The sequence below is a fragment of the Phyllostomus hastatus genome, unplaced genomic scaffold (genome assembly GCF_019186645.2).
Source record: "Phyllostomus hastatus isolate PE091 unplaced genomic scaffold, TTU_PhHast_1.1 phas_contig_62, whole genome shotgun sequence".
Taxonomy (NCBI): Eukaryota; Metazoa; Chordata; class Mammalia; order Chiroptera; family Phyllostomidae; genus Phyllostomus; species Phyllostomus hastatus.
Window position 1 is genome coordinate 16,726,397 of NW_025333921.1, and position 24,945 is coordinate 16,751,341.

The window sequence follows — 24,945 nt, forward strand, 5'->3', positions numbered from 1 at the left end:
TTGTTGTCCTTCTTTTGGTTGTGTGAGAGGGCACAGTGTGTATACCTACACCTCCATCTTGGCCAGAAGTCCCTGTCTCAAGCTGTTTTCTCAAAGACCTGAGTCCTTACCCTGCCTGGGCCCTGCCCCACATTGAATGGCCTCAGGGCAGAAGCAGAGCTCTGGGATTCTTCCAGAAGCAGCAGGGAGCATAAATAGTCTCCACAATCTTTCAGCAACAGATCCAAGTGGTGTTGGGTCAGTCCTCATGGCTCTGGGTCTGCTGGTGGCCATCAGTCTGCCCTTGGTCATGCTCTGGCTGACCCTGTGGGTTCCACGGGCTGCTGTGCTTGACCACAGGCTCAGGGACAATGTTTCCACACAGGCCAGGGACCCTAAATTGCTTTGGAAAGTGGGCATATGGCAATATACATGGCCACCAGGTATAAAGAAATGCTCGTTTTGTCATATGCATCAAAGGTCCTAGCAGGTTCCCACTGGCCAAACATCCTTCCTACCTCTTGGTAAGACTGAAGTAGGTCTGAGAATTGAATGGTGTCTGACTTGTCCCTTTAATAGCTAGAGAGCTGCATCATTTACCAAATCAGATACTGTTCACAAAATACCCATTACCCCCCAAATCATCTCTTTGGTAATGTACTTGTTTATTGCTACTAGTGAAGGGATAAGGGGTGACATCTTTTCCATTAACTTTAGTGTTTCATCTGCCTCAGAGTAGTCTGTGCCAAAGCCAGGCTTGAGCAAACTTGCAAAGACAGTTTAAAAAGTAAGAATAGTATTTACTGAGCACTAATAATTGCTTGACACAGATAATATATTTATCAATAATATCAATATCCATCAAGAATAGAGTTGATTGAGTACCTAAGGCACTGTATAAAGAGCTTTATGTGTATTTTCTCATTTAATCTTTACAAAACTTCTATGAGATAGGAATAATTGTTATCCTTGTTTTAGAAATGAAGAAACTGAAGGTCAGTGAGATTATGGAAATTTCTCAAAGGAACCTAGACAGTAAGTGTTGGAACTGAGTAAATATTAGAGTCAGGATTAAAATGTAGGCCTGTTAATCCAAACTTTATATCTAGCTCTCTAGCCAACACGTGTTTCTAACAGCTATGGGGTACAAAACAGTTGGCTGTAGGTGGAGCAGTTTTCCTATAATCATGCCAGTAAGTCTAGAGTGTTCCAAGATTTGAGATATCACAATATATGGAGGGGGGGACCCAAAAAACCTCAGAATTTATTTATAAAAATTGTGTTATTCTTACATGTTTAAGCTTGAATCACCTTCAAAATACTTTCAATTTGATGCAATGCACCTATTGAGATGTTTTTCCACTGCTCAGAACAGTTTTTGAACTCATTAATTTTGATGGCTTTTAGTGCTTCTGCCTTTTTTTTTGTTTCACCTCTTCCACATCAGCAAAATATTCCCCTTTGAGGACTTTTTTCATCCCGGGGACAAAAAAAGTCACTCCCAGTGAGATTGGGTGAATAGGGAGGGAAGGGTAAGGGGGTCCTGCTGTTCTTGGTCCAAAACTTCAGAACATTCAGTGGGCAGGTGTGCTTGTAAGTCACCCATCATGAAATGGGGAAACACATTGAAAGAGTCTTCTAAAAAAATTCATTGAAGCTGCATGCAGCCTCTCACAACAACACCAGCTGGCACACTGATACAGCTGGGTTCCTAGAACACAACGCTCACCTAGTATGGGAAGCCTGTACTACAAGAGGCCTGTCCTCCAGAAGATCAGTCTGGTTTTTTTTTGTGGGGGGGTGGAGACACCCTTGTAATCACATAGCATGGCATAAAAGACTCTTTGTGGTCTAGTCCTTGACTATATCAGCAACCTTCAACACTTACCTTTGATTTTTGTGCCTCGTAGAACCACACTGCTTCTTTTGCCCTCAGAACCACATGCTGTACCTGGATTCCTGCCAAGACCTACTATTCTCTTTGCTTCAAAAGTCCTTCTACTTTGATTAACTGGCACATTCCCTTAAAATCCAGCTAAAACATCACCCCACCCAGTAAACTTACCCTAACTTTCTTCTGACAACATTAACTATTCTGTGCTCTGTATTAACCTTTGTACTTTATATAAAAATGTCTTGTTGACTCATTCATTCAACATTGAACAGTATTTCTTCCAGGCACTAGGCTAAGTATGAAGAGACAGAAAGTCAAATAACACTTTTGCAGGGGGAGGACAATGTACCAAAGCATAGACATACTATTGGCTACTGCCAGTAGTTCCCACCACCAGGGGAGGGCAGAGATAAGGGTATGCAAGCAAAGTGTGAAAGGGCATTCTGATTCAGCCCCAACTTAGGAATCAAAGTTGATCTGTTTGTGGAAAATAAGAGCTGGTGATCCAGGTGGGTATTTATTTGAATCAATGTCTATGCTGTGGAACAGGATGGCATCTATTCAGCATCTTGGACTGATTTTGAGCTCTTGTAGGGAAAGGAGTTAGGACCAACTCTAAGTTGTTTTTGGAAAGGATATTTTGTGATACTCTGGGCACAGGTCGAGCTGGCTGTGGACCCAGGGAAGGCCATTCTCCTCACTTCCACATAGAACCCACACTGCTGCAGCATCTTGATGGCAGCTTTCAGCACATTGGGTGGTAGCCCTGGGATAGGAATACTGGCATTTTCACAGTGGGCCCTATCAGCAGTAGCAGTGGCAGGGTGGGTAGCACCCTTAAATGATTTCATGAACAGAGTGCATTAAAGAGAGGGAACCAGAGCAAGAAGGGAAGAAAAGGGTGGAAGCTACATGAAGAATTGTGGCTGACAGACTAAATTCATGAGCCTGCTATGATACACCTGGGACTTTCCTCTGAGAGCTGGGCAAGAGTGTGGATTCTGGGCCACTAGTATATGAGTATATCAACATATTAAAACCATATGTATAATCTTAATTATAACCACAACCTGAGTCCTGGAGATGTGTGAGTTACACTTTTTTATTTGCTATTAAAAAACTGTGTCTTGGAGGGAAATGGAGACATCTGTACTTGAACAACAATTTAAAAAATTATTGAAAAAAGAAAACTGTCTGATTCATCTTTACATCCCAGGACCTAACACAAAGCCTAAGATACATCAACTGCTGACAAAATATTTGTGGATTAATTTAAAAAGAAGTTGGGAGGAGTCAGAGAAGGGTGGGTGGGGAGCATCACATGTACAAAGGATATGGACTGTGGGTTCTGACCCCTTTTGGTTCTGCCGGCATTTGTGAGGAGGTGCTGACACAAATTCCGTGACAGTTAGAAGTGAACTGACTGCCAAGATGAAGAGGAGGGAACAATTAGTCTTGACCTTCTACAGTCCTGAGGTTCCCAAACTTAAGGGAAACCGGAAATACCAAAGGGTGAGGAGGTACCTAATTACAGGTCAGATGGAAGGAAGAGGACTTACTTAAAGGTGGACCTAGGGAGAGTGTCCTAAAAACAGAGAAAAGATTACCTTTTTGTTTTTTATAGAAGGGACGGGGTAGATATCCACAAATCAAACACACATGGGGACACTCAAGGTAGAGAAGCGTAGGTGACCCTGGGGATCAAGGGTTACCTTTTTGGGCAGGCAATGTTTCCCTTGTCCTTGTAGCCTACCCTCCCCACCAACAAACATCCGAGTGCCTCGATGCCACCCCAGAGGCGGCAGCAGCATGTGGATCAGACACACACCTACATCCGAATGTTCTGTGGCAGCCTCTGTGGTTTTAGCCTCCTAATGCTGATCTGCGTGTCCCCACTGAACTGGGTGCAGTTCCTGGTGATCAAGAATGGCCTTCAGCTCTACTCAGGACTCTGGATCTCATGCAGCCATGAGCTGTGCTGGAGCCACACACTCAAGCCACCCTGTGAGTGCCACTAAGTTAAATGCCACAAGCCCCACAGTTTCAGAGCTTTCTGCCACATTGTCTTTCACCTTTCTTCCTCCAAGATCTTTTGGCCTTTACGTCTCTAAGTCCAGGGTGGATCTTGCCAAATTGTGACTATAGCCATCTTATCTTTGGTGTCCTCAGTGTGTCCCCTCTCTCTTCTTTCTCAGGATGTTTCTTCCCCCAAACAACGAGCTGATATTCTCTTTACTCTCTGGGAAGAACTCTTTTGTCATTTACAAGCTGTTACTGTGAAGCAATGTGATTAATATTCAAATGTATAACTGTGTTCCCAGGCTAAAACTCAGGATTTGAGATTATTGTTTAAATTTTTAATGAGACAGAATCTTGATATTTTGTCATTCAAAGTAGCAAATCGTTTATTTTTCAGAGCCTTGAGTTCACCTGAAGCCAAATGTTAATGGTGTAGAACAGGGGTGTCAAACTCATTTTCACCAGGGGCCACATCAGCCTTGCAGTTGCCTTGAGAGGGCCGAATGTAATTTTATGACTGTATAAATGTAACTGCTCCTGAACAGTTCAGCAAGACCTCAGTGCTGCCGCCAGGTAGAAACAAGGTGCCAGGCTGGATAAAACAGGCCGGATTTGGCCCACAGGCCTTGTGTTTGCCGCCTGTGGTGTAGAGAAAGTCAACTAAGTCCTCTATGTACACAACTGTCCCCACCCTGCTATTTCCAATGTTAACTAGTCCTAATTCTAGGTTCAGTCTATAATACAACTCTCTCAAGGAATTCCCAAAATATAATTCATATGCCAAGGCTTCCTCAGTCTGTGACAATAATACACTATTATTACCCAAATCCAATATTATCCAAATTCAAGAACTTTAAACTTTTACCTGTTGGATTGCAAGAGTTTAGCCCCAGCTCCCATGGTATTCCCTGTCATTTCTGGGAGTTCCACAGAGGCTGTCCCTTGTGGACTCAAAATGTGTGTGTGCTCATGTTCCTCTGTCCTGGACTTGCTCTAGACCACTGCCCCAGGCTCTGACCTCACCAGGTTCTAGATGACTGTTAGACTCTGCTATAGCTGTTGCTGATGGGCTGAAGAAGGGTTGGGCAGTAGCAGACACCAGCCCTCACATTTATTATTAGGTCTGAAGTGTGGGATAGACTCCTTTGTTAATTCCCTTGGAGTGTAGCTAAAATCAGAATGTAAAGACTACGTTGCCACAGAGACTAACTTTAACTGTACTGCAGAGGGTAGGGAAGATAAGGTAGCTGTTTTCGTAAAGGCACTGGGTGCTGCAGGCCAGGGCCCCAGGAACCACTATACATTAAACATCACCAGGTTGTAGGAGAAGCTTTATTCTGTCATCAAGGTCACCAAGGAACCCGGACACTAGGCAGATTTTACAGCTTCCTCTACAGGGTGCTATGTCTCCATCCAGGATCTTTTCCAAACCACCTCCTGTGTGCACTTCCTCTGAGGGAGTTTTGTCTTGACCTTGTGTACCTGGAATGAAGGCACAGTAGCAGAAATGTGCAGGTTAGATTTGCCTAAATACATAGGCTAATCCCCCCACTTTGTCTCCAATAGTCCCACCTTCATCCTCATAATCAACATCCATACCCCACGTCCACCCACTAAACAGTTAAAACAGAGCTAGACCCATCCTTCACAGTTAAAACAGAGCTAGATCTTATTGAAACCCTGTCTCTCTATCCTGGTTTTGATTTTTGCTGAAGAACATAGGGTGCAGTGAGAGAGCCTGACACCAAATCTCTTTGGATCCACTGAGTAGCAGATGCTGGCTTCTCTCCTCTGATACTTTCTTCTAATGTCATCTTGGCTTTCCCACTGCTTCCTTTCAGGAGGTTGATAGCGCTAAAGGAGAACGTATACTGTTAACTGAGCCTGTTTGTTCACAAGAGCTGGTGGCTTATAGCCCTGCCTCTCCCACTTTCCACAACCTGCTGGGCAAGCTTTACTTTCACAACAGTAGAAGGGGATACTGCCCATCATTTACAAACTGCCAACTGAAAAACACTACTACTTTTCGGTTGGTTCATGTCTCTTCCAGGCTTGGTAGCTTTTACATCCTAACTGATGGTGCTCTGAAGTGCAGAATCACCGACCAAGATGATACTGAGAACACCAGCAAGGACCTTAACAAGTTTTTCAAGTGATTTGGACTTCTACCTCTCCAAATTAAGAGTGACATCACCTCTCTTCCCAGGGTATTAGATTCATTGTCTTCAGAACACTGGGAGGCTTGCCTTGCTACTCCTGCAGCCTAACTTCACATCACAATGTATCATTAAGGAAAGCTTCAGAAATGTTTGGATACAGGTGACCCACATGGATGTTCTGTCTATCTAAGGCACTCCTCTCCCTGGACCAAGTTTCTTACTCTCATGTACAAATACGATCTTTTGTACCTTAGGGTATAAGATTTTTTAAAATTATATTTTATTGTTTATGCTATTACAGTTGTCTCAATTTTTCCCTCTTTAACCTTCTCCACCCAGCACCCCTACTCCCTCAGGCAATCCCACATCATTGTTAGTGTTCATGGGTCATGTGTACAAGTTCTTTGGCTGCTCCATTTCCTGTATTGTACTTTACAATCCCAAGGCTATTCTGTAACTACCTATTTATACTTCTTAATCCCCTCACCTCTTCATCCATTTCCCCACATGCCCACCCATCTGGAAACCATCAAAATTTTCTCTCTATCCATAATTCTGTCTCTGTTCTTGTTTGCTTAGTTTGTTTTTTCGATTCAATTGTTAATAGATGTGGGGTTTTTTTTTGCCATTTTATTGTTCATAGTTTTGATCTTCTTCTCCTCTTTAATAAGTTCCTTTAACATTTTGTATAATAATGATTTGGTGATGGTGAACTCCTTTAGCTTTTTTCTTGTCTGGGGAGCTCTTTATCTGCCCTTAGGTCCTAAATATCTTTGCCAAGTAGAGCAGTCTTGGCTGTAGGTCCCTGCTTTTCATGACTTTGAATATTTCTTGCCAATCCCTTCTAGCCTGCAAAGTTTCTTTTGAGAAATCAGCTGACAGTCCTATGGGAACTCCCCTGTAGGTACTAAACTGCTTTTCTCTCTTTTTTAAAAAATATATTTTATTGATTATGCTATTATAGTTGGCCCATTTTTCCCCCTTCACTCCCCTCCACCCTGCACACCCCCTCCCACCCACATTTCCCCCCCTCAGTTCATGTACATGTGTCATACTTATAAGTTCTTTGTCTTCTACATTCCCATACTATTCTTACCCTCCCCCTGTCTAGTTTCTATCTACTATCTATGCTACTTATTCTCTGTACCTTTTCCCCCTCTCTCCTTCTCCCACTCCCCAGTTGCTAGCCCTCCATGTGATCTCCATTTCTGTGGTTCTGTTCCTGTTCTAGTTGTTTGTTTAGTTTGTTTTGCTTTTGTTTTAGGTGTGGTTGTTAATAACTGTGAGGTTGCTGTCATTTTCCTATACATGTTTTTTATCTTCTTTTTCCTAGATAATCCCTTTAACATTTCATAAAATAAGGGCTTGGTGATGATGAACTCCTTGAACTTGACCTTATCTGAGAAGCACTTTGTCTGCTCTTCCATTCTAAATGAAAGCTTTGCTGGATAGAGCAATCTTAGATGTAGGTCCTTGCCTTTCATGCCTCGGAATACTTCTTTCCAGCCCCTTCTTGCCTGCAAGATCTCTTTTGAGAAATCAGCTGACAGTCTGATGGGAACTTCTTTGCAGGTTACTGTCTCCTTATCTCTTGCTGCTTCCAGGATTCTCTCCTTCATTTTAATCTTGGCTAATGTAATTATGATGTGCCTTGGTGTGTTCCTCCTTGGGTCCAACTTCTTTGGGACTCTCTGAGCTTCCTGGACTTCCTGGAAGTCTATTTCCTTTGTCAGATTGGGGAAGTTCTCCTTTATTATTTGTTCAGATAACTTTTCCACTTGTTGCTCTTCCTGTTCTCCTTCAGGTACCCCAATAATTTGGATGTTGGAACGTTTAAAGATGTCCTGGAGGTTCCTCAGCCTCTCCTCATATTTTTGAATTCTTGTCTCTTCATATTGTTCTGGTTTAATGTTTCTTTCTTCCTTCTGGTCCATATCATTGATTTGAGTCCCAGTTTCCTTCCCATTACTATTGGTTCCCTGTGCATTTTCCTTTATTTCCTTTAGTGCAGCCTTCATTTTTTCCCCTCTAATTGGCGAACAAATTCAAGCAATTCTGTGAGCATCCTGATAACCAGTGTTTTGAACTGTGCATCTGATAGGTTGGCTATCTCTTCGTTGCTTGGTGGTATTTTTTCTGGAGCTTTAATACGTTCTTTCATTTAGGCTATTTTTTTTTTTTGTCTTCATGCACATAGTGAGGGGAGGAGCCTTAGGTGTTCACCAGTGCACTGGCAACCCATGTCACTGTGTTGTGATGCTGTATTTGGGGGAGGGGTCAAGAGGCAACAATGGTGCTTGCTCTACTCTCTGCCAGATTTCAGTCACTTCCCCTGCTTCCCCCAAGCAAATTGGGCCTTTCTGGTGTTGATTCCCAGGTGGGTCCGTTTGTGTACATTCTAGGACCATGTGGGTCTCTCCAATGAACTCTCCTGTGAGGCTAGGAGTTCCTCCCAGCACCTCAACCCCCACAGCTGTTTTCAATTGGTGTTTTGAGGCTTTATTTCCTGGCCCTGGGACACTGGGTTGTGTGGTCTATTTTGCTCCCCAGTTTTGCCTGGTTTATCTGTCCACGAATGTTGGACCACCTTGTCTAACAGCCACCTTGTGCACCGGGCCCCTCCGCAATCCGCCACCTCAGTGGATCTGCCCGCTGCTGCCCCATGAGCCTGGGGTCTGCCAGCTGCTGCCTTGCACACCCAGGGTTCACCAGCCACTGCTCTTTCTGCCTCAACCCCTCTCCACCCGGCCGCCTGACTCCGCCCCTCCTACCAGTCTGGATGAATGTGTCTACTTTAACTCCTTGGTTGTTGGACTTCCATGCAGTTCAGTTTTCTGTCAGTACTGATTATTTTTTTGTTTCTAAATTGTTGTTGTCCTTATTTTGGTTGTGCGAGGTGGCACAGTGTGGCCACCTCCATCTTGGGTGGAAGTCTCCAAATTGCTTTTCTCTTGCTGCTTTTAAGATTCTCTCTTTGTCTTTAACCTTTGGCATTTTAATTATGATGTGTCTTGGAGTGGACCTCTTAGCATCCAACTGGTTGGGGAGTCTCTATGCTTCCTGGACTTGCATGACTTATTTTCTGCACCAATTTAGGGAAGCTTTCTTTCATTATTTTTTCGAATAGACTTCCAATTTCTTCTTTCCTTTTCTTTCTGGCACCCCTATGATGCAAATGTTAGAACACTTGAAGTTGTCCCAGAGCCTACTTAAACTATCCTCATTTTTTTGGATTCCTTTTTCTCTTGTTTTTCTGACTTGTTGTTTTTGCTTCCTTATGCTCCAGATCATTGATTTGATTCTCAGCTTCATCCACTCTACTGTTGTTTCCATGTAAATTATTCTTTATTTTAATTAGTGTATCCTTCATTTCTGACTGGATCTTTTTTTATGCTGTTGAGGTTCTCACTAAGTTCCTTGACCATCCTTATAACCAGTGATTTCAACTATGCATCAGATAGATTGCTTATCTCCATCTTGTTTAGTTCTTCTGGAGTTTTCATCTGTTCTTTCATTTGGTCATGGTTCTTTTGTCTCCTCATTTTGGCAGCCTCCTTGTGTTTGTTTCTATGTATTAGGTACAGCTGCTTTGGCTCTGTGTCTTGGTAGTGTGGCCTAATGTAGTCAGTGTCCCGTAGGGTCCAGTGGCACAGCCTCACCTTCCATTATCCAAGTTGGGTACTCAAGGTGTGCCCTTTGTGTGAGCTGAATACATCCTTTTCTTGTCGTTGAACCTTGATTACTGTTGGCAGGTCAATGGAAGTGATTTACCCAGGCCAGTCAGTTGCAAGGACTGGCTGTGGCCACTGACCACCAACTGCTAGCCTGCATGGAGGGTCAACTGTGCAGGGGGATGGTGGTGGTGCTCTAATGTGGTCTGTAGCTGTTCACTGCATGCACAGGCTCTGGGGTATTTCAGGTGGTACAGGCCAAAGTCAGTCTCCACCTGTGCTTTGCCCAGGGCCACCCTGCCTGAACTATAAAGCAATCTGAGATGGCCTCTACTTGTGCTGGACTTGGAGATTCTCAAAGTCAAGCTGTGCTTCCAGGCTGGCTCCTGTTAGTGCTAGGTCCTGAGCCACTTAGGAAGAAGTATGGGGGCTGGAGGCTCACTAAGGCTTGTTGTTTCTTGTTTGAGATGATTCAGAAAGTGGTGAAGCCTGAGTCAAGTCCAGACATTAATAAGGAAAAGCAATTTGGGTGGACCCATAGATTAGGTGGGCCAGAGTCTCTAGGGATCTTCAGAGTAGAGTGAACAGTGTTAGCCAGGTTGATGAAGTCTCAAATATGGCACCTGCCTGGCATCTCTGTGGCTCTATGATGGGAGGGTTCAGAAAAGAGACAATGGCCTCTGTCTACCTTTCTGCCTGGAATAAAGCTGTCCCTCAGCTCTCACCTTGATGCCAGATACTTCAGTTCCTCCTTGTATGCCACTGGTGCCTTTCAAGCTGCTACCCTAGTACTGGAGCTCAGAGGGCATAAGTCTGAGAAAGTCTGTTTGTGGGTTCTTTAACAGGAACTACCAGTGACTGCAGAAATGTCTTCCACTTACTCAATCCCCACTGATTTTTGCAGCCTGAAGTTATGGGGGCTTATTTTCCTGGCATTCAATCCAGGCCTGAGGAGCCTGATGTGGGGCTGGTATGGGACTCTTCACTCCTGAGATATCCCTCCTGAATTTTTATCCACCACACATGGTTGTGGGATCATCCTGTTCCACATCTCTGGTCCTCCTACCAGTCTGGATGGGTATGGTTTCTTTAATTCATAGTCATCAGATTATGAATTCAACTAGATTTCTGACAGTTCTGAGTGATGGTTGTTCTGTATTTTAGTTGTAATTTTGATGTGGTTTCATGAGGAAGTAAGCCATGTTTACCTATGCCACTACCTTGACAGGAAGAATTTCTAAGATTTTGAAATTTTTATGGCTAAGCTTTGTGAAAACTGTCATTGATTGACTGATTGATTGATTTGTTCATTCATTCATTGTATTTTTTCCATTACCATTTGTCCCCCTTACCCTCTTCCACCTCCCTGACACACTCTCCCCCAACCCCCAACCAATCACCACTTTGTTCTTCAGGTCTATAAGTTCTTTTTTTGTTTGTTTGATCCCACCACACTGCAATGCATCCTCTACCTAGAACTGTTAGTCTGCCCTCTATGATTCTGTCTCTCTTTTGCTTTTTAGTTAAGTTTCTTCATTTGATTTCACATATCAGTGAAATCATATGATGTTTGTCTCTCTCTCTCACTGGCTTATTTCACCTAGCATAACACTCCAGGTTCATCCAGGCTGTCACAAATGATTAAATTTTCTTTTTTCTTTTCTTTTTCTTTCTTTTTTTTTTTTACAGCCAAGTAATATTCCATTCTACTGATGGACACTAAGTCTGCTTCCAAATCTGGCTATTGTAAATAACACTACAGTGAACATAGGGGTACATATATTCTTTTGAATTAGTGTTTCAGGTTTCTTTGAATAAACCCCCAAAATAGAATTGCTGAGTCAAAAGGGAGTTCTGTTTTTATTTTTATTTTTTGAGGTAAATCCATACTGTTTTCTAAAGTGGCTGCACCAGCCCTGGCTGGTGTACCTCAGTGGACTGAGTGTGGGCTGTGAACCAAAGGGTCACCAGTTTAGTTCCCAGTCAGGATACAAGCCTGGGTTTTGGGCCAGGTCCCCATTGAGGGCCACATATGAGGCAACCATACATTGATATTTCTCTCCCTCTCTTTCTCCCTCCCTTCCCCTCTCTCTAAATATAAATAAAATAAAACCTTTTAAAAAAAGATTCTAAAGTGGCTGCACCAATCTACATTCCCGTCAATGGTGCAGAAGAGTTCCTCTTTCTCCACATCCTCACCAGCACATGTTGTTTGTTGATTTATTGATGATCTCATTCTGAGAAGTGTCATATGATATCTCATTGTGGATTTAATGGGCATTTCACTGATGGTTTGACATTGAGCATCTTTTCAAATGTCTATTGGCCATCTGTATGTCCTCTTTGGAGAAGTGTCCTTCAGGTCTTTTCTACATTTTTAAATTGAATTGTTTGTTTTGGGTTTAAGTTTTAATAAATTTTGTATATTAAACACCTTATCAGGTGTATCGGTGAATGTGTTCTCCCACTCAGTGGGTTGCCTTTTCATTTTTGATGCTTCATTTGACTTTGCAAAACCTTTTTAGGTGATGTACTCCAGTTGTTTATTTTTTTTCTTTTCTTTCCCTTGCCCGAGGAGATATATGAGAAAAAATATTACTATGAGCAATGTCAAGGATTTTACCGCCTATGTTTTCTTATAAGATTTTTATGGTTTCAAGTCTAACATTTAATTCTTTAATCCATTTTGAATTTTTCTTGTGTGTTGCATAAGAGGGTGATCTAGTTTCACATTTCTTCCCCGTATCTGTCCAATTTTTCCAATATCATATTATTGAATAAACTGTCTTTAGCCATTGTATGTTTTTTCATCCTTCATCAAATATCAATTAGCTATAAAGGTGTGGTTTTATTTCTGGGCTTTCTATTCTATTCCACTGATCTATGTGTCTGTTTTCATGTCAGTACCATGCTGTTTTGTTTATCATGGCTTTGTAGTATAGTTTGGTATTATGTAGCGTGAATCTACCAATTTTATTCTTTTTTCTCAGGATCACTGTTGCTATTTAGTGTTTTCAGTGGTTCCATATAAACTTTTGGAATATCTTTCTAGTTCTGTGAAATATGTCATGATATCTTTTTTTTTAATGTAGGAGGAAACCATTTTTTTTAAAGATTTTATTTATTTACTTTTAGAGAGGGAAGGGAGGTAGATAGAGAAAGAGAGAGAAACATCAATGTGCGGTTGCTGGGGGTCATGGTCTGCAACCCAGGCATGTGCCCTGACTGGGAATCAAACCTGCAACACTTTGGTTCACAGCCCACGCTCAATCCACTGAGCTACGCCAGCCAGGGCTACATCATGATATCTTGATAGGAATTGCATTGAATCTTTTTTTTCCACATATTTATTAAATGGACTTTATTTAAAAAATCTTCAAATTATATGTGATATACATATACATACATATATACATATATCTATCCAGAAGGTATCCAGCAATGTACTATGAAAAACAGATACATTTATTGAAGAAGATACAAGATACGAGAAACATTGTACATAGGGCAATGATGCCTCAGTCTGCTTCGGAGTACCCATCTTAGGACCTCACACAGTTCTCCCAATTGCCATCAGCTGCCCTGTTGTATTTTCCTGAATCTCACTGATGGTCTGATATCTCTTCCTTTTCAAAGGTGATTTTAGTTTTGGGAAAATCCAGAAGTTACAGGGTTCCAAATCTGGGGAATAGGGGGACTGAGTCCCCTGGGTGATTTGATACTTCGCCAAAAAACTCTGCACAAGACATGGTGCTTGAGCGGGTGCATTGTCATGAGGAAGCTGCCAATCACCAGTTGCCCTTAGTTGTGGACTTCTGAATCATCTGAATAGTTTCTGCGGAGGAATGTTCAAGCTCAATGTTAAGTTTGATTCAGATTCATTGCTCTACTCACTCAGTCATTTTGAATGTGACCACTACATAGTACAAATGCTCACTCAACAGCTCTACCGCCTGGCTGGAATATTTTTTAAATTTAGTTATTTTTTATGTCTGGGTACAAGAACAAATTTGGCATATAATTACATTTTTCATATTATTGTTTTTTTGTTCTTTTAAAATATTTATTTATTTATTTATATTATTTCTTATTGTTGTTGCAGTACAGTTGTCTCCATTCATACTCCACCACTCCCTCCACTCCCACTGTTATTAAAAAACCAATATGAAAAGCAGCCCAATACTTGCTATTTTCTGTTTTATCAATTTTGAGTTCATTGTTCACATATTTTAACAGAAACATTTTTGTGATTTTTTATTTTGCACAATGACCTGCTTGAGATAATAACCTTCTTTGGACTGGGGCTAACCTCAGCCTATATCAGAACACCAGAATACTTCACTATAAGGTCATTGTAGATTTTATTAGATTTTCTTTCTTTCTTTTTTAATTGGTGTTCATTTACAGTTGCCCTGCCTTTTCCCCATTGCTCTCTACTGCCCCGCACCCCCTACTCCCACATTCAATCCTTCCCCCCACTGTCCATGCCCATGAATCCTCTACTCATGTTCCTTGGCTTGCCTCTTCCCCTTCTTTTTCCTGTCATCCCCTTCACCACTCCCCACTGGTCACTCAGTTTGTTCCTTGTTTCCATGCCTCTGGTTCTATTTTCCTCATTTGTTTGTTTTGTTGAGTAGGTTCCACTTATAGGTGAGGTCATATGGTATTTGTCTTTCACTGCCCGGATTATTTCACGCAGCATAATACTCTCCAGTTCCATCCATGCTGTTGTGAAAGGTAGGAGTTCATTCTTTCTTTCTGTTGTGTAGTACTCCACTGTGTAAATATGCCATAGTTTTTAAAAAGATTTTATTTATTTATTTTAGAGGGGAAAGGAGGGAGAAAGAGAGGGAGAGAAACATCAATATGTGATTGGCTCTTGTGTACCCCCTACCAGGGACCTGGCCTGCAGCCCAGGCATGTGCCCTGACTGGGAATTGAACCAGCGATCCTTTGGTTCACTGGCTGGCACTCAATCCACTGAGCCACATGAGCCAGGACAGTATACCATAGTTTTTTGATCCACTCATATACTGGTGGGCACTTAGGTTGCTTCCAGCACTTGGCTATTGTAAATTGCGCTGCTATGAACATTGGGGTGCATAGGTTCTTTTGAATTGGTCTTTCAGAATTCTTAGGGTATAATCCCAGTAGTAGAATTGCTGGGTCAAAAGGCAGTTCCATTTTTAATATTTTGAGGAAATTCCATACTGTTGTCCATACTGGCTGTACCAGTCTGCGCATGAACAGTGTATTAAGGTTCCCTTTTCTCCACAACCTTACCAGCACTTGTTGTTTATTGATTTGTTTATTATGGCCATTTTGACCAGAGTGAAGTGGTATCTCATTGTGGTTTTAATTTGCATCTCTCCAACGGCTAATGATGCTGAGCATCCTTTAATATATCTCTGGGCCCTCCTCTGTATGTCCTCCTTGGAGAAGTGTCTATTCAGGTCCTCTGCCCATTTTTTTCTTTTAACAAATGTATTTTATTGATTATGCTATTACAGTTGATCCATTTTTTATCCCCTTTATTCCCCTCCACCCTGTACTCCCCTTCCACCAGCATTCCCCCACCTTTAGTTCATGTTCATGGGTTGTACATATAAGTCTTTGGCTTCTGCATTTCTGATACTATTCTTAACCTCTCCCTGTCTATTTTGTACCTACTATTTATGCTTCTTATTCCCTGTACATTTCCCCCCATTTTCCTACTCCCCTTCCCTGCTGATAACCCTCCATGTGATCTCCATTTCTGTGAATCTGTTCCTGTGCTACTTGTTTGCTTGGCTTGTTTTTGTTTTTATTTTTGTTTTTAGGTTTGGTGGTTGATAGTTGTGAGCTTGTTGTCATTTTACTGTTCATAGTTTTGATTATCTTATTTTTCTTAAATAAGTCCCTTTAACATTTATATAATAAGGGCTTGGTGATGATGAACTCCTTTAACTTGACCTTACCTGGGAAGCATTTTATCTGCCCCTGCATTCTAAATGGTAGTTTTTCTGGATAGAGTAATCTTGGATGTAGGTCCTTGCCTTTCATAACTTTGAATACTTTTTTCCAGCCCCTTCTTGCCTGCAAGATTTCTTTTGAGAAATCAGCTGATAGTCTATGGGGACTCCTTTATAGGTTACTCTGTCCTTTTCTCTTAAGATTCTTTTGTTATTGTTAATCTTGGGTAATGTAATTATGATGTGCTTTGGTGTGTGCTTCCTTGGGTCCAACTTCTTTGGGACTCTCTGAACTTCCTGGACTTCCCAGATGTCTTTTTCCTTTGCCAGATTAGGGAAGTTCTCTTTCATTATCTTTTTAAAATAAGTTTTCAAATTCTTGTTCTTCCTTTCTTCTTCTGGCAGCCCTATGATATGGATATTGGAATGTTTAAAGTTGTCCTGTAGGTTCCTAAGCCTCTCATATTTTTGAATTCTCACTCTCGCTTTTCATTCTCTTCTAGTTGAATGTTTATTTCTTCCTTCTGGTCCAAATCATTGATTTGAGTCTTGGTTTCTTTCCCGTCACTGTTGGTTCCTGGTTTCCTTCCTGTCATTGTTGGTTCCCTGTATATTTTCCCTCACTTCACTTTGCAAAGCCTTTGCTTTTTCCTCTATTTTGTGACCATACTCAACCATTTCATGAGCATCCTGATTACCAGTGTTTTGAACTCTGCATCTGATAGGTTGGCTATCTCTTCATCACATAGTTCTATTTTTGGAGCTTTGATCTGTTCTTTCATTTGGGCCATATTTTTTTTTTGTCTTGGCATGCCTGTTATATAGTAAGGGTCAGAGCCTTAGGTACTCACCAGGGTAGGGCAACCCACATTGCAGCATTGTGGTGCTCTTTGTGGAGGAGGGGTATGAGAGGAAACAGTGCTGCTTGTTTGGCTCTCGACTGGCTTTCAGTCACTTCCCCCACTTCCCCCAAGTGGGCCTTTCTGGTGTTGATTCTGGGTGGGTGAGTTTGTGGACATTCTAGGACCTTGTGGGTCTCTCCTACAAACTCTCCTGTGAGTCTGGGAATTTATCCCACTGCTGCAACCCACACAGGTTTTTATAGTCAGAGATTTTGAGGTTTATTTCCCTGCCCTGGAATTCTGGATTGTGAAGTCTGTCTTGCTCTGCAGTGTTCTTCCCAGTTATCTGAACACAAATGTGGTACTGCCTGGTCTGCCAGCCGCTGCCTTGCAGTCCTCTCCATCCCAGCTGCCATCTCCACTCCTCCTACCAGTCTGGATGAATGTTTCTTCTTTAACTCTTTGGTTGTTGGACTTCCATACAGTTTGATTTTCTGTCAGTTCAGGTTATTTTTTGTTTTTAAATTTGTTGTTGTCCTTCTTTTGGTTGCGCGAGAAGGCAAAGTGTATCTACCTACACCTCTGTCTTGGCCAGAAGTCCCCCTTTGCCCATTTTTAAATTGTGTTGTTTGTTTTCCTGGAGTGTAGTCATGTGAGTTTTTTATATGTTTTGGATCAGATCAAACCCATGTTCAACGTATCATTGGCAAATATATTTTCCCATATAGTTGGTTCCCTTTTCATTTTGCTGATGTTTTCTTTAGCTGTGCAGAAACTTTTTATTTTGATGAAGTACCATTTTTTTATTCTTCCCTTTATGTCCTTGCTCTAGGGGACATATCCATCAAAATATTGTTGTGTGGAATATCTAAGATTTTCCTCCCTATGTTCTCCTCTAGGGCTTTTATAGTGTTGCAACTTATATATAAGTCTTTTATCCGTCTTGAGTTTATTTTTGTGTATAGTATAAGTTCATGGTTGAGATTCATTTTTTTGCCTGTAACTGTCCAGATCTCCCAAAACCATTTGTTGAAGAGGCTATTTTCCCCTACTATGTCTTTATTTCCAGCAATCTCTCTCCCTTTATGTCCATCAAGACTTGCTTTACATATTTAGATGTTCCATGGTTGGGTGCATAAATGTTTACTAGGGTTATATCCTCTTATTGGATTGTTTACTTTATCATTATGTAGTCTCATTCTTTGTCTATTACTATAGCCTTAGTTTTAAAGTCTACTTTGTCAGGTGTATGTACTGCTAGCCCAGCTTTTTTTTCCTTTCTTTTTCCATGAAATATATTTTCCTATCTCTTTACTTTTAGTTTGTGTGTACCTTTTGTTCTGAGGTGAGTCTATTGAAAACAGTATATATATGGGTCTTGTTTTTTTTATCCATTCAGCTACCCTATTACTTTTGATTGGAACATTTAGACCATTTACATTAAAGTGATTATTGATAGATACATATTTATTGCCATTTCATTTTTTAACTATCTTCCTTTTTTCTTCTTCTTAAAGCAAGCCCTTTAACATTTGTTGCAATACTTGTTTTGTGGTAACAAACTCCTTTAGTTTTTATTTGTCTTGGAAGCTGTTTATTTCTCCTTAAATTTTAAATGATAGCCTTGCTGGGAAAAAGTAGCCTTGATGGTTCGTGCTTGCATTTTATCACATTGAATATTTCATGCCAGTCCCTTCTGGCCTGAAAGGTTTCTGTTGAGCAACCGATGATATTCTATAGAGAGGTCCCTTGTAGGTAACTAACTACTTTCCTCTTGTGGCTTTTAAGATTCTCTCCTTGTCTTTAAGCATTATCATTTCATTGTGACAATTTTGGTGTGGGTCTCTTTGGGTACATCTTGTTTGAGATTCTCTGCACTACCTGTACTTGTATGTCTTTTTCCTTCACCAGGTTAGAGAATTTTTGGCTATTATTCCTTCAAATAGGTTCTCAATCCCTTCTCATACTCCTCTCCTTCTGGTATCATTATGATGTGGATGTTGTTGCACTTCACGTTGTCCCAAAGGTCCCTTAAACTATCTTCGGTTTTTTAATTCGTTTTTGGTTGTTGTTGGTCTGATTGGATTTTTTTTTCTCCTTTATCTTCAGAATTGCTGATTTGATCCTCTGCTTCATCTAACCTACTGTTTATTTCTTCCAGTGTAGTATTTATTTCAGATATTGCATTCTTTATTTCTACTGGTTCTTTTGTATGGTTTCTATGTCTTTTTTTTTCATGCCATTGAGCACCCTTATAATTATTACTTTGAATTCTATATATGATAAATTGCTTGCCTCCATTTCATTTAGCTCTTCTTCTGGAGAATTCTCTGGTTCTTTCATTTTGGGCCTGTTTCTCTGTCTTCCTATTTTGGCTGCCTCTTTGTGTTTGTTTCTATATATTAAGTAGATCTTCAAAGACCCTGGTGCACCCTATGTCAGGTGCTGCCTGTGAGTGGCCCTGAGGAATCTTAGGATCTCTAGCTTGTGGCTCCTTCTGCTGGGCCTGGATGAGTTCTGAAAGTACCAATCTGCACACCAAGGTTTGTTTTTACTAGCACTGCACCTGGAAGAGGTCCAGCTAATGTCTTAAAGCATCCAGAGAGTCACCAAAACTGATGTTTAAAAGCTGAAGTAGGTTTTGATTCTACAGGGGATAGAGGTTTAAATTCAGGTTTGGGAACATTGTTTTTGTTTTGTTAGATTAATTTTTAAAACTATGAAAGAAACCAATGCAGCTGTTTTAGACTCTGAGTCTAAATGTTTAGTTTGGTTAGGTAACTTGTGGTATATGATTATGACTAGTAGATTTTGCTTCTTTGAGAGGGTAGACTGCTGTATGCAGAAATCTTTCATCTTTCCTTTGGATTTGTGAGTGACTTTATTTAGTTTTCAAGAGATGAGGAGTTATGACATAGAAAAATTGTAAGAGAGCATGAAAGCCTAGTCTTCCTCTCAAGGTAGAATAAGACTGGACTGTAATATATTTTATACAGGAGTTGAACTGAATGTCTTATACAGTGTGCTTTATGTTTTAAATATCAGAACTAATGTGAACTAGCTTAAGCTAAAGGGAAAGCTTATTTATAGGGATTCAGAAGAATCTCATAGACTCCCAAGTCAGAAAATTTGCTGGACATTAGGGGATTCTAGAGGAGACTGGATCAAACCCACCAGTCACTCAGTGTCTCTAGAGTTGCTGTACCACCCAATTTTGTTTATGCTTTGTTTTACCTTTATAGCTCAGTTTTTCCTATTTATTGGTATGTAAGTGACCCAAAAGTAATATCCTAGTCTAGCTTTATATATTTTTGGTTCACGCAAGCAAAAGAGGAAATTAGCATTAATCAGTCTCAAATCCAAATTTCTAAGCAGAAGAATCAAATTGGTCCAAGGGTAAGATTCCCTTCCTTAGTTCAATTAGCAGTACTCAGGGGGCTATTGGTAAGGGTCCCAGTCTATAAACAAGGGCTGCTAAGGCCCATGGGAGATTGTGTGCTAAATACTTTAAAAGATGCCTGTCACTGAGCTTCATGCAGATTAGTTTGGGCTGGTGGTTCTGACTGGCTACATATACTGCTAATACTGTGTGATCCAGTTTTTAGAAAATGTGCTACTCTTGGGTTATTATGTTTAAATGTGGCTAAATCGAAGAGCAACTCACATCTGTGACTGGGGATATAGTTTCTTTTTATGGACATTATAATTGATGCTGTTAGTAACTGGTAAATTCTAGAAAAGTAAATGAAATTTTAGAGGCCAGTCTTAGAGTGGGGTAATCTTGCATACATAATTTTGTGTCTCTGGGTTCCTTGGAAGCTGGATTGGGATTCTTAGGCATAGAAGTGCTTAGAGAACTTTCTGTGGTAGAGATGAACTGGCCCCTGCTCCAGTGAGACTGGAAAGAAGCTAGACAAAGAGGCACCCTGCAAAGGATGTTGAAGAAATCTCTGGGTCTGTGGTATCTCAAAAAAGCTATATCATTTTGCAATTGTAACTTAGCTTCCATTTTTTGCAGTTTTATAACTTTATTCAAAAACCAGAAGTTACTTCTCATTGCATTAACTGTTTGTAAGTTTTTTTAAAGTGGTGACAGGTATGTAGGTAACCAACGTATAGAGCTTGTTTGGTGTATCTTCATTCTCATTACATTTTCTAGACAACCACACTCAAAAACAGTATGGCACATTCTTTATTCCTGTGGCCCAGATAGCTTTGTTGAGCCTGGTTGGTGTCACAGTGCACATCTGGTGTTCCCATATTCTTCATGGCAAATTTCCAGATCTGAGTGCCCAAGAGGCATGCTTCTTAGAACCCACTCTATGGTTAGTTATACTTGTGAATGCTAATGGTGTATTCTCTGATCACAACCTCAATGATGGCAGAACAGCCCTTCTTCTTGCCATCCTTTTTGTGGGAGCCATTCTTCCAGGTCTAGGATGGAAAGGTTAGCCTCTGTTTCTTAAAACATTTTTTGAGAAGCTAGGAAGGATCTGTTCCATATCAGGGATATGGTAACAAAGAGTGAGGTTTAGCATACCCCTTCTCTCTTACCAACATCCTATTTGAAGCAAATGGCAGAACCAAAGAGAGCAGTGATCTGGAGCCAAAAGGAGAGGGGAGAAGAGTGTGTAGAACTTGGGTAAGGGCTTTGGAGCAAAAGAACTTTAGCAGACTTCTCTTTAAACAAACAGGAGATAGGATCTTGAGGAAATTTCAAAAGAATGGGAGATATTTTGGGTGTTAAATCCAGAGTGTTAAATCCCTGAGATCCAGTAAATTGAGAGCATGAAATTATTACAAAATAGGAGTTAAACTAAAAGTAACTTCATTTTGTAGTCACAGGATGACAAGGCTTATACATGTCAGATACATTTGAAAGAGAAAAAAACAGAAACAAACTCCAACTATGGTTTAACCACTAAACAAAATATAACATGCTGTTTTGTAGCCATTAAAATGATGTTTACAGTGTAATCTGGGAAAACTGTTATAATATAAAGTTAAAAATCACATGATATTGAGTATTATATCTACTATTCATAGAGGATAGAAAATACTAGAAAGAAATAAAATACTGTCAAAGGTTATCTCTGGGAAGTGGGATTATAGCTCATTTTCTTCCTTCTTTTTGGTAGTTTTGTAGTCTTTCCAATTCTTATATTGGACATTTATTACTTTTAGCATTAGAATTGGGAACAAAAAAAATTTAATCTATGGTATGATGTTAAACTCATACCTCTTATTAGCTATTTTACAACTAAGTTAATGTGTTAACAAACCCAGAGCTATTTGTATATCATCTTTAGTTTTGCAAGGACAGCTTTGCCTTCTTCATAATAAAGAAATTCCAAGTATCAATAAAGAGCTGAGAAAAAAGATCCTTATTGTTTTTCTGGATGCCACATAGCAAGCTCAGCTTCATCTCCTTAGTCCTCACTCCCTTCTCAGACTCTATCTGGTTTTCTTGAGAAAGGTTCCCCACTGTACTAACCAAGTCTTTCCTTTCTCCTTCTCTTTGACAGATTATCTCCAATATTCCAGGGCCTTCTTCTTAATCTCTGTCCTCACCATACTAATTGGTCTTGGCTGGCTCTTAAGCTCTTGCCTCCCTAGAAGAGGGAGCAGGACCACCAACTTGGATCTGAAGGTATCCATGCTCAGCTTCATCTCAGGTACAAATGCAGACTGGTGGGGTGATGCTGGGGTAAAATTGTCAAGGAAACAGACTTTCTTTGTGGGGCTTTCATCTACTTTTTTTGCCCCTTTTCTCTTCTTCAATATGACATCAAGTTGCCAGGTACCTACCCTGTCTTATTGTATAAAACACATTTTAGGTGACTTTTGCTAGGGGAGAGATATAAGCCCCCATTTCTTCCCCACCTTGGTGAATTTCCAAATTTGATCCTGCCATACATATGGCATCTGGAAGCAGAAGAGGTGGGGGTGGTAGTGAAGACAGACTGAAGACACTGATGGGTTGTGACATCTTTTCTTCTGGTCCTAGCCATCTGCTTGCTCCTCTGCCTCATCCTATTTCTGGCACAGGTTCACTGGCACACCAGGGATGCCATGGAGTCAGATCTCCTCTGGCCCTATTATCTTAATTGGTGGAGTGACTTATTATACATCTTTTCTGGTGAGTCCTGCCTTATCCTGGAAGGATGGAAGGGGAAAGCACTTCTTGAAACAGAGGTAGAATCTAGGAGAAATAGAAGCACTGACTGTTCCTGTTTAGAACATATATACATTAAGAGGCATTATGGTATGAAACTAAAAACTTATAATTAGTAATCTGCTGTGCCACTAATTGACCCATAGATAGGTTGAATGACTTGCTTAAGACCACACAGAAAGTAGTGGATCTATGATTTGAACCCAGGAGGTTCAAGCTTTGTCCTAACCATGTGGGAAATACTCTAATGAAATGGGAGTACACAAGGGTAAAGTAACTGTGCTGGGAGAGACATGGGTTGGCTTCACTGAAAAGAGACCTTTTGAACTGAGTATTTAAAGGATAAGAAAGAATTTTAAAAGCCAACAGGCCGTATGTCTATTGAAACTCACCTCAAATTCTTCTCTTCCCCTAGGGATCATCTCCTTCCTCAATTACTTAACTTTCAGATCTCCTCCCCTTGATCAAAATGTCACTGTGATCCCCACAGAGAAGTCAAGGCTAGGAATTGGTCCAGTGACTACAGTATCATCTGCTGAAAATGAAGGGACAAGGTCTGAGATGGGACCTTCAAGTGATGGAGAGGAAAAACTACCAAATGCAGAACTACCAAACACAGAAATGTGATGGTGATTAGAAAATTCAACTACTGTCTGTCTTAAAGATGGGAGGGAAGCTAACTGAGTTGGAAATGATTGTGCAGATTATTTTAAAAACTCTCCTAATATCATGTCCATATTACTGAAGGAGACAGCATTAAAGCTGATGAAGTGTCCTCTGTGTGTGTTGGATCCAAAATATGTATGATAATCATAAAAAAAGTAATGATATCTCACTTATGAAAAAATTCTATAAGAAAACATTAGTGTTTAGGGTCATGAATGAAAGAAATTAGCAATAGATGCAGTGTGTGGATCAGAGATCTCTTCGGGCATCAGAGAGCTCATGGACCAAAGAGATGCATGGAGAAAAATGTCATCTAATTCTGTTTGGAAATTTCATTATGTGTGTCTGTGGGTACACTCAGGATGGAGGTACTTGGACAATATTATTGAATCTGAATCAGGGATCATTACCAGTAATGGAGTGAACACTGATAGAAATAATACCTATTACCCAAAGGTGCTGGGGGGATTCTGGGGGATCCATGCAGTCCCATTACCTTTGAGAACTGGTAATTTGAAACCCTTACAGCATATTTTCTAAATCCATTTGCTTCTTGTTAGACTGGGAGCTACCTTAACCAGACATTCACAAACTCTCTGAAATTCTATACAAAACTTGTTTTTACACATTTCTATGAAGAGAGCCACAGCCTCTATCAGATCCTTGACAAGCCTGTGGCTCTTTTAATTCCTTAGGTATCAAATGTTTCACTGGATCCAATGAGGATGAAGGTCTTTCTTCAGCCTAAGTGTATATGTGGACAAAATTGAAGGATTTCACCATGTTTTATATACTCTGTAAGATTAAGTAAGTGGGGGCAGGGGGACGGTTCTGACAATCATATAGAACATTTAATGGTTAAATAACCCTTTCAAACCCCGACCAGCTTCCATGCAGAAGGTTCTTGACATTCATTTTGTTCTTTATTTCTTTAGTAACTGGCACTACTATTCTGTTGATTGATGTCCATTCTTCTCCTCCCCAAGCCTGACAAGGGAATGGACTACAGTGCCCAGCTTCTCCCCTTGCTGTTCTTAAAGATAAGCCCTAGGGTATTTTTTTTGTTAAATAGAGAGTCACCAGTAACCTTTGTAGAAAACAAAACAGAAATGGAGCAATTATGTAGTTCTTATAATTCCAGTCCCTGATCAGTAATTCCTACACTTCCAGGTGGTAACTGGAAGCCCAGTTGATTAGTACTTCTGCATTCATTTTGAAGGGAAGGAGTTTATCAGCACATGCATGTGTGCACCCACACACAGAAACACACATACAAATACATATATATGTACGCACCTTGTTTTGACTCTGCTTTAGAAAACCCTTTTCCCTATGTTGGCCCTTCCTTGTAGCAGGTGATCTTAGGACAGAATGATTGCTGCCTCCTCATTCCAATTGGCCTCGTTTCAGAGGCTCTTGAGTCTTTTTCTGGGCCATTGTCTGGTTCTGAGAATAGACATGCAGTCAAGTCCAACTCCTCTTCCTCCCGTCACCACTTATGCACAAAGTATATCCCACATGTTGACAAATTAAGGACTCAATGAGTACACAAACTTCATTTATAATTCAGTTTGAATACTTCATTATAT

At 40.6% G+C, this 24,945-nt stretch overlaps 1 protein-coding gene across 1 annotated transcript; it reads left to right on the plus strand.

The window, feature by feature from the left end:
* The first annotated feature begins 3,304 nt into the window (after positions 1–3,304).
* Positions 3,305–23,317, plus strand: TMEM202 (transmembrane protein 202). The gene is made up of 5 exons (XM_045848470.1): positions 3,305–3,385; positions 3,622–3,877; positions 22,041–22,190; positions 22,523–22,654; positions 23,106–23,317. Exons 1-5 carry the CDS (start codon positions 3,305–3,307, stop codon positions 23,315–23,317), a joined length of 831 nt encoding a protein of 276 aa, XP_045704426.1.
* The last annotated feature ends 1,628 nt before the right edge of the window (positions 23,318–24,945 follow it).